This window comes from Copadichromis virginalis, linkage group LG1, assembly GCF_057382275.1.
Source record: "Copadichromis virginalis isolate Kocher_CV1m ecotype Utaka linkage group LG1, C_Virginalis_male_GT1.1, whole genome shotgun sequence".
In the NCBI taxonomy this organism is placed as follows: domain Eukaryota; kingdom Metazoa; phylum Chordata; class Actinopteri; order Cichliformes; family Cichlidae; genus Copadichromis; species Copadichromis virginalis.
In genome coordinates this window covers 9,425,128-9,435,008 of record NC_140618.1, presented here as the reverse complement: position 1 = coordinate 9,435,008, position 9,881 = coordinate 9,425,128, and the positions used below count along the sequence as shown (strand labels likewise).

Genomic DNA, 9,881 nt, shown 5'->3' with positions numbered 1-9,881 from the left:
TTAATGTGAAGCTGTGAGTACCTTTCCTCCCTTGTTGCCTCCAGGTGGAGTGCTGGTAGTGTGGCTCTGTGTTCTGTGATTGCTGACAGCAGCAGACTTTTCTCTGTGAGCACTGGATCCTCGGCTGGGCTGCTGTTTGGCAGTCTTACAAGGTGTACTATCAGAGTCCTGGGTGGGGGACAAAATTTGTTACAAAATATAATTTCCAAAATATTTTGTCACCTATAAATCTTTCTTAGGAAGCTTTAAATGTTACAGATATTTGCAATAATGTCATATTTGAAATATGTATGCAGCCACAGGACTGACCCCATCACTTGAGGTGGAAGTAGAGGATGTGGAAGACGGCGACAGTGGGGAGGAGGAGGGAGAGGAGCGGAGTGACGGGGAAGAAGAGTTGGAGGATGTTTTGCTGAGAGGAGTTGACAGTACAGCCACCACAGGATCATTGTCGTCATCTGGAACGTTGTTGTTGCGCTCATCAAGCTGCTGCGATTCAAACAATGTGACTTCATTTTCTACAGAAGCCGGGAAAAGACAAATGCAGAGTGAACACATTAAGCCTGTAAAGATTACATTTGGTCTACAATTGGTCTGGAGTTATTAGTACATTCAGCAGACAGTGAACTGCTGATCTTTAGTGGGTCAAAGTTACTTTGCAGTTACTTTTTTCAAACACATGAGAAAACCTGAACATACTGTTGAGTGGGCTTCCCCATTTTTTTCGGATCCATTCTCTGTAGTCATCCACTTCCTGAGTCACACGGATGATCCGGCCAAGTATGCTGTGATAGGACACAAGAGAGAAATACATAGTAAAACAGCAGTCTGAATACAAATGTTATTAGGGTTTGTGTGCATCAAGTGATGCAAGCAACAAAATTTTTTCTTACAATAACTAATAAGTATAAGAAAGTAGATATCATTTCACAGACTGAAGATAAACTGTAAGAAGCCCTTGTTTTTGCTGATAACCCTCCGCTCTGAATGTGACTGTACCAAAACAATCACTGATTCTACTGTCTCAGTTGTTTAAGTCCAAAGAATGAGAATTTCAGTATTAAGAAATTAAATTAGCATTAGACAAGTCCTCGCAAGTTTCTTGAATTTGTTCCTTACCTCTCACTCTCATTGTTGGGGTAGAATTTGGCGATGGGTGACACGGCATGGCTGAGCACCACGTAGGCGTAGTCAAACGCCTGCTTCACTTGCATGGCACCGTAAGAGCTGCGGCCAACATCATTGTCTGTTGGACACAAGACAGAAGGTGAGAACATTACCAACACGCCAATACGATGAAGAATTATCATTTCCACATTGCCCGTTTAATGACAACACCATTTTCTACCATTTAAGTTCTGTGTTGAATCTTTTGATAAGGTATGGCTTTAACCACTTGCACTTTTTAAGGTTTCTGCTATTTCATAATTATTCGCCTTCATTATATATTACATTTGGTTAGAATAACACAGATGGCTCTGCAAGTCTGAAGCCAAAAAAAATAATGAGGTCTTAATTGCAGTATGTGACATTATAGTCAGACTGGAGCAGCAGTTTTTACAGTCACGCTAATATAATACTGAAGATCAGACTGGATTTTCTTTGCTTTTTATCGACACACTGTTTGTGTAGCAAAGGCTTGTGCATTTAAATATGCATGTTGCACCAATTTAAGATTCAACACCTCTGAGGAATTAGAATAATTTCTACCTGGCTGTAGTGGGTCCTCAATGTAGAGCATGGAGGGCCTGTAGCCATCCAACATGTTCTTCTGAACCTCGTCTTTGGCAACGTAGCACCCGCCGTCTTTTATCCTGATGCCTGTTTTCAGGTAGTTGAAGTTGCGCCCATAGAGCTCAAAGAATTCAATGAGCAAAACACCAATGTTGATGTTGAGACCAAACACATCCTCCCTGTAGTGAAGCTGGAAACAAAGTACAGGTGGTTGTTAGAAGTACTGTAAATCAGTAAGTTAGCTGCAATTCTTGTTTCTCAGTTTAAACTGCAAATTTCTGAACATTTTATTCACAGGTAAGGGTTTTTATATTTTGTAGTCTTTGTATTTTGTTTCGGAACATTGGGCGGCTGGGTTTAAACTACAGAACCAACCTGCAGAAAGCTGACAGCCATGAGAAAGAGACTGTAGGAGCCAATTCCACCGGTAAAAACCTCATTGAGGTCCCGTTGCAGTAGAAACTGCTTCAGCACCAGGACCAGATAAGGCAGCACAGGATATTTCTACAGAATAAAGACAATAGGGATTATTATATTGTACATTTTTATATAAAGTAGCCTCACGAGAAAGCAAGCATCTTCAGGATTCAGGAAGACCTCGGGGTGATCCCACACAGATTAAGGTCTAAGATCAACTACAACAGTGCTCAAACAATGTACACATCTCTAAAAGAGGGACCTCAGCCTTACAGGTGTTAATACAGAAAAATACATGGAGCAAAAAAAAGGATCATACATACTGAACAGAAACTGTACTGTAAACTGTACCTCTTTGAATTCCTTGATGAGACGTGCAGCTTTCACTCCACTCGTCACATTGAAGCTGATGTCCACTTTAACTTCAGTGTAAGAGTCTGTCAGTTTAATGATGGGAACCTGGAACATGTGTGACACAGAATACGAATCCCTCACACTTGTTATAAAAGACATTTATAATTTTAAATCTGCACCTATAAACTACTTTGTGTCCAAGTGTGTCTGTAAGTGTGAAAACAACAGGTTCACATGCAATCATACACAACTGATAATCCTCAACTAAAATCCACTTGATATTCCCCTACAACTGCTTATAGGCTTTTTAAGAACCATAATAAGCGACAGTTGCAAAGCAGAAAAGGCTTTTACTAAATCGTCTGAGGTGGTATAAACCCAAATGTTAGGAAAAATCTATTAACAAAGCACAGATTGTTAATTAAACTTTTGGAATTGGTTGAAAAAACAAAAATGATGTGATATGAATGACAATGTTAGCTTCAAGATCATTACATGCTGTGCCACTGCTAGAACCACATCACTTTAGTTTGGATGAAATGTACTCTGTCATTTGTAGCAACAAAACACTTGAAGCATACCAAAGTTCTGATGCTGGCATTTCTCTTCATGTGCATGTCTGTACACATGCCTGACTATAATAAGACAACTATGCTTATCAGCGTCATCAGTGATTTCATACAGCTGCTTGCCTGAATTGAAGACACTGAAAACTAAGGCGAATTGCTCTACATGAATCTGATTTATTGCAGATAATTAGTAGCTTGCAATGATTCCATGTTTGCTTTTTCCACAGGTTGTGGCTTTACAGATTTATACCTCTAAACACAGAAGAAAAACTGGAAATGAAGTCTTACTGTGGCTTTGTCCAAAACTTTGATGGAGTTTTCATCTGCGACGTTTTTCTTTCGGAGCGCCTCTTCTAAAGTCCAGAGAGGGAGTGACTCCCACTTCCCAAAAACTACCAGGTCAATGTCACTGTTGAGAGGGGAAAATGAAGAGGAGGGGAAAAAAAGTTATTTTAATCCAACTCTTCTATATGAGTCCCTCAAAAACACCAACACAACGCAGAAGCATTTCTGGTTTATCTTCACAGCAAAACATTTAGTTTCAAGTTTGTCATGTGACAAAAATATTGACCCTCACTAAACTAAAAACAATGCAGCTTTAACATTAGGTGCACAACTAAAATAACTTCAGCTGAAATTTATCGTCGCACATAAAGACACTGCACATTGTTCCTCTGTACAAGTGAGTGTGGCGTGATTTTGCTAAAATTTTCTACTCCAGTCAACAGGTATTATATGATAAACCAGCTGGATTTGAAGTTCACTTGTTCCATAATTTGTAATCAAGTACACAAAAGTTTTATATAATCCTCATCTTTCTTATACTGCCCTGTCTTAGCCCCGAAGTTCAAAAGTAATTTTAAGGCTGTGGGTTCTCAAACTGTGGTCCAGTCTCTGCTGAGCATTACAAGCAGGGTGTGGACGTGTGAAGCCCAAATGTGTGACTCAGAAGAATTACTTGTGACATCATTTCAAAATTTGAGCATGAGCTTCCATCACTAACTGCATACACAAAACAAATGCCAAGGAAACGCACAAGTGGTCCACCTTAAACCTATCCTGTGTGTTAGATAACTGCAGATAGATGGCAGATGGCTTTGGTTCCCTCTTGTGGAAAAGCAATGTGCAGCTCCTGACAGAGCCTTTTAAGAGTCAGCCAATGTGTATTAAGTCAGCAGTGCCATGTGTCACACACAAGCACCCAGTACAAACAAGAGGCGTGCAAACAAAAATATACACGCAGACCACAAAACACTCTACTCTGGCAGCTCAATACAAACAGTCATGTCTCTAGAAATGATCCAAAAATGTCAAAGAAATCAGTCAGTGAAAAATAAAGCATTAATGAACAGCTGAGCCCTTTTAAAGCGCTCAGTATGGTGTTAAGAGTTCACTAATGCAGGTGGCATGCCTGCCTGTGTGTTGAGGGGGGTGGGGTGTTGTTGTCTTCTTGTTGTCTGTCAGCAGTGGGGAGCCATTCTGAGTAAATCCTTTACGAGCTCCAGGATCAGTGGTGCTAAAATTACTAAACCACTTGACCCTCAAAGCCTGGCTAGACAGAGCACTTTCTCCATAGGTGAGTTAAGTAACTGTGGTAATAAGCCAGTTCAGTTACAGTTTGGCAAAAATGATGAATGCTGCATAGCTCACCTTGTTGGCAGATAAAGACCAGTGCTGAAACTCCCAAACACTTCCACCTGAAGATAAAGGACAAGCAGTTACACACATGTAGATATTTTTTTGTTTAGGATAAGAAATGCAGATAAAGCATGTCACAAAGGTCTTTTTAATCACAATGTTTCTTTAAACTCCTACACACCTTTATAGCTCTGACAACCCATGACATAGATTACCCTGCTGGCAAACTGAAACAAGCACTATGATAGCTTTCCTTGATTTTCCCACGCTACAACTGACTACAACAAAAACCTGTTCTACAGCGTGCATGAATACATTTTTACAGCTCAACATAGCAGTGATTTAGTGGCAGGCTTACACAAATTGAACAGCTTTTACAATAACAACAGCCTTTTTAGCTACTAATCTTATAACCTGCACTCTGTTAATGAAAATACATCTTCAACCTTACCTTTTAACCTCTCTCAGAGCACTACACAAATAGAATTAAGCCATAGCCCACATTTAATTCCCTTAAACCTCCTCTACACATTCCACTATAACCCAGAAGTATAAACTCTGGTTTACAGGACTGTCACATGTAGAGCATTAAGCTGAGTGTAGAGCCATGACCGAATGAATGAATGAATAGTAGTTCTTGAAGATTTCTGTGAAGGGTGAGGTAACTATAGGTGGTTAGGAAGGTGAAAAGAGTCGTTTGATCCCAGTTTGGCATCTCCAGTAACACTTTCACTTGTGGCCTAAGTGTGGTGAATAACTGCCAAGTTATTGCATACATACCATTAACATTTCTTGGTGCTTTTTGAATGAGACAATCCTACATGTTTACCTGGCAAGATTTCAATTTGGTACAGCAACAGCGTGACTGCTGGACTTCTTGGCATCTAAACTAATTAAACAGGCATCACACTGACCTGATGACAACGCTGCTCCTGCTCACTTCACGGTGGGGGGGAAAAAATAAATAAAGCTGACCACAATTGGGACAGTGTTGTGCTCCTCATTTAGGAGCTGCTATTCCCAGGGCAGACACACTTTGAAGCACACTGCTCTATCAGCAGGATCAAAGTCAGCGGGTACAATAATGCCTGAGGTGGCAGTAATAAAATGACCCAAACAGTACTGTGCAGCAGCGAGATAACAGAAAACAGGATGCTTTATAAAAGCCTGACGCCTGTAGCCATTAGCTACATCACAAACAGCCTGATTAGTATTGTAAACCAACACTGGTATCTGACAGTTACAGGTCCTTCTCAAAAAAAATTAGCATATTGTGATAAAGTTCATTATTTTCTGTAATGTACTGATAAACATTAGACTTTCATATATTTCAGATTCATTACACACAACTGAAGTAGTTCAAGCCTGTCATTGTTTTAATATTGATGATTTTGGCATACAGCTAATGAAAACCCAAAATTCCTATCTCAAAAAATTAGCATATCATGAAAAGGTCCTCTAAACGAGTAAGACACAGAAAGAAATTTCTGAACGAATAGGCTGCTCCCAGAGGGCTGTATCAAGTCACCTAAGTGGGAAGTCTGTGGGAAGGAAAAAGTGTGGCAGAAAACGCTGCACAACGAGAAGAGGTGACCGGACCCTGAGGAAGATTGTGGAGAAGGACCGATTCCAGACCTTGGGGGACCTGCGGAAGCAGTAGAGTCTGGAGTAGAAACATCCAGAGCCACCGTGTACAGGTATGTGCAGGAAATGGGCTGGTGCCGCATTCCCCAGGTAAAGCCACTTTTGAACCAGAAACAGCGGCAGAAGCGCCTGACCTGGGCTACAGAGAAGCAGCACTGGACTGTTACTCAGTGGTCCAAAGTACTTTTTTCGGATGAAAGCAACTTTTGCATGTCATTCGGAAATCAAGATGCCATCAAGAGTCTGGAGGAAGACTGGGGAGAGGGAAATGCCAAAATGCCTGAAGTCCCGTGTCAAGTACCCACAGTCAGTGATGGTCTGGGGTGCCATGTCAGCTGCTGGTGTTGGTCCACTGTGTTTTATCAAGGGCAGGGTCAATGCAGCTAGCTATCAGGAGATTTTGGAGCACTTCATGCTTCCATCTGCTGAAAAGCTTTATGGAGATGAAGATTTCATTTTTCAGCACGACCTGGCACCTGCTTACAGTGCCAAAACCACTGGTAAATGGTTTACTGACCATGGTATTACTGTGCTCGATTGGCCTGCCAACTCTCCGGACCTGAACCCCATAGAGAATCTGTGGGATACACTCTGGATGAGCTTAAGGCCGCTATCGAAGCATCCTGGGTCTCCATAACACCTCAGCAGTGCCACAGGCTGATTGCCTCCATGCCACGCCGCATTGAAGCAGTCATTTCCGCAAAAGGATTCCCGACCAAGTTTTGACTGCATAACTGAACATAATTATTTGAAGGTTGACTTTTTTTGTATTAAAAACACTTTTCTTTTATTGGTCGGATGAAATATGCTAAGTTTTTGAGATAGGAAATTTGGGTTTTCATGAGCTGTATGCCAAAATCATCAATATTAAAACGATAAAAGGCTCGAACTACTTCAGTTGTGTGTAATGAATCTGAAATATATGAAAGTCTAATGTTTATCAGTACATTACAGAAAATAATGCACTTTATCACAATACGCAAATTTTTTTGAGAAGGACCTGTATAAGTTACAGAGACCACTGTGTCAAAGGTAGTATGGCCATAGAGCTCGGTCTCTGTCAGCATTTATGACTCCACAAAGTACTTTGCAATAAAAGCTATTTGCAGAAACTGTCCTTTTCAAGCACTTCCTTAAAATTCACTTAAGAAACCATGTTAAAGGTTTTCACTGTGTTACAAATCATTTATTTGTGCAAAAAATAAAATAAGATACGGTAAAATAGACATTAGATAGCTTTCAGATTAAAACTAATAATCTGAAGTGGTGCTTTCACTGACAAACCCCACAAGTGGATTTTTTCCCCCAAAAAATAAATCTATTATCTCTCAATATCCAAACCAACATTCTGCCTAAAGAAAACTTTTGCAGTTGTTAGGGTTTAAGAATAAAATATACCTCAGCACTTGGCCACAAGTCATGGATGACTTCCTTGATTCTGTCCACCACCTCCAGTCTCATTTTCTCTTCCTCTGGCCGTGGGGAGATGTAGTTATAGAAGTCTATAATCTCCTCATGTAGCCTGTAGAGAACAAAACAGTGCTGTCAAAAATAGTGGAAGAATACCAGACTGAAATAAAACTTAAAATATAAGGTATCATTATTTTAAAAAAAAAAAAAAATTAATCTAAAGTTTAGTCATTACTGCATGAAATCTTACTCCATCTGGTTGTTTGTGACAGTACAGCAGTACAATAATATATCATATAGGACATATGCATCCAAATCCATATACCAGTTAAGTAGAGGCAAAGAATGAAAAAAAAAAATGCAGAAACCACCACAACGTAAATTTGTGTTTAAAAAAAAAACAAAAAAAACAAAAAACCACACACCACACAGCAACAACAGTTAAAAATACATTACTAAAAGTAATTAGTAAAAGTCTAATGCCAAAAACAAAAGGTAAAATTTCGCTCATTGGGTTGAACCAGTCTGGGATCCTCTGACAGTAGCATTGCAAATATGTAATGCCAGGAAAAGGATATAACTAGCAGCAGTGTTTCTGCATATAAGCTTTAGTTGCTGAAAATCCAAATGAGAGTATGATCTCCAGGCAAATTATTATAATATTTGAACAGTTTTTGCAAGGACAATTGTTTAGAAGATGCAAGCACTGTATTCATGCACATTTTGCAGTGAGCAGGCCAAAAATTAAAGACAACTCAGCAGGCTGGATCCAAAGACTTGACCTTCCCTTGGCAAATAAATTCATGCTTATCAGTACAATCAAAAAAATAGAAAATAAATAAATAAAATTTTTTGACTGAATTTCATATTATGACAGAGCATACGAGTTGCCTAATGGTGGTGTTCTGAGACACGTAATATCTGGGTGTTATTCCTCCAAATAGCATGCGAGTTTTAGTCTTCCAAAAATAACATAACTAGTGGTGTTTTAAGTTTAAAGCCAATATTTGGTAAACTGTCAGGCAGCGTAAAAACAACAGGAACCTCTACAGTGCATATGTCCGTTTAAAAGAAAAAGGGGGAAAGTAGTAAGGGCTAAGCTTTTGTCCTTGGAATGGGTCACTTTGTCCACGTGTGTTGACATTTTCACTGACCAGTCATGTCTACATACACATAAGGAGAGACAAGTTTGTGTGCAGACAATTGACACACATTAGGCCAAAATTAACCAATTCATATTAGACAGTGATACCAGTAAAGAAAAAGCATATGACAGCTGGTATTGCTGACTGTTGTTTAGATTCCACTCCAAAGAGCTTGTGTGTGTCATCTTACTGGGGCTTTATACATCAAGCTCTCCTCACCTGATAGTTAAGGAAACTGAGCCTCACCTTCATCATTTCTTGTTTTCAGAAACTTAACTGTACCCACAATGCAGAACTCTCTCCCCCTTTAGTCAAATACCATCTTGATGTCCTTAAACTAACCCCTGATTTGCTGGACAAAAACATTGTGTGTACAAATTAACAGTTAATCTAAACACAAAAAGATGGCTACTTAAAATAATAATAACAATAATCATAATTAATTATAAAGTAGGCACTCCTATTTTATTAATTAAGACAATTTTATGAAACACCCCAAACTCTGAAAGGGGCACATCATGCCCTATTCTAGATCAAAGTAGCATAGGGCATTTAACTTGAGCAATGATTAGACTAGGAAATTAAGTACACTTTTAAAATCAGGAATTCTAGTTCCATTAGCAGAGGGTCAAGTAGGATGATTTCTAAAAATATTACTACTGTTCTAACTGTGATAAATGAAAACTTTAATATTTAACTGCTATTCTTGGGTCTCAATGCTGCTCAACTGGCTGTTCAACTGGCTGTTCGTAAGTGAACGAGTTACTGAAAATGCAAAGAAAAATTGTGGGGAGATGATACTTCTAAGTAGGGCTGGGCCATATTATACAGTTCACGGTAATACCGGTATAATGTTAGGCAACGATAGGAAAATGAAATATCGCGATAGAATATGAGTAAAACGCGCATGCGCAGTGCCTTTGTTTTCATACGCACATGGCCGATTGTTGAGTGAAACAGATGAACCAGA

The 9,881-nt window shown here is 39.4% G+C and overlaps 1 protein-coding gene across 1 annotated transcript in view; it reads right to left on the bottom strand.

Annotated features, from left to right (window-relative positions):
- tent4b (terminal nucleotidyltransferase 4B) overlaps positions 1 to 9,881 on the bottom strand; it is a 30,693-nt gene that overhangs the window by 4,139 nt on the left and 16,673 nt on the right. The window contains exons 2-11 of the mRNA XM_085447645.1: positions 7,755 to 7,878; positions 4,725 to 4,771; positions 3,363 to 3,483; positions 2,503 to 2,610; positions 2,110 to 2,238; positions 1,711 to 1,924; positions 1,120 to 1,246; positions 700 to 785; positions 310 to 518; positions 22 to 168 (exon numbers count right to left, since the gene is read on the bottom strand). Of these exons, the coding sequence (XP_085303771.1) occupies positions 22 to 168; positions 310 to 518; positions 700 to 785; positions 1,120 to 1,246; positions 1,711 to 1,924; positions 2,110 to 2,238; positions 2,503 to 2,610; positions 3,363 to 3,483; positions 4,725 to 4,771; positions 7,755 to 7,878 (1,312 nt within the window). The remainder of the gene's footprint in view (positions 1 to 21; positions 169 to 309; positions 519 to 699; positions 786 to 1,119; positions 1,247 to 1,710; positions 1,925 to 2,109; positions 2,239 to 2,502; positions 2,611 to 3,362; positions 3,484 to 4,724; positions 4,772 to 7,754; positions 7,879 to 9,881) is intronic.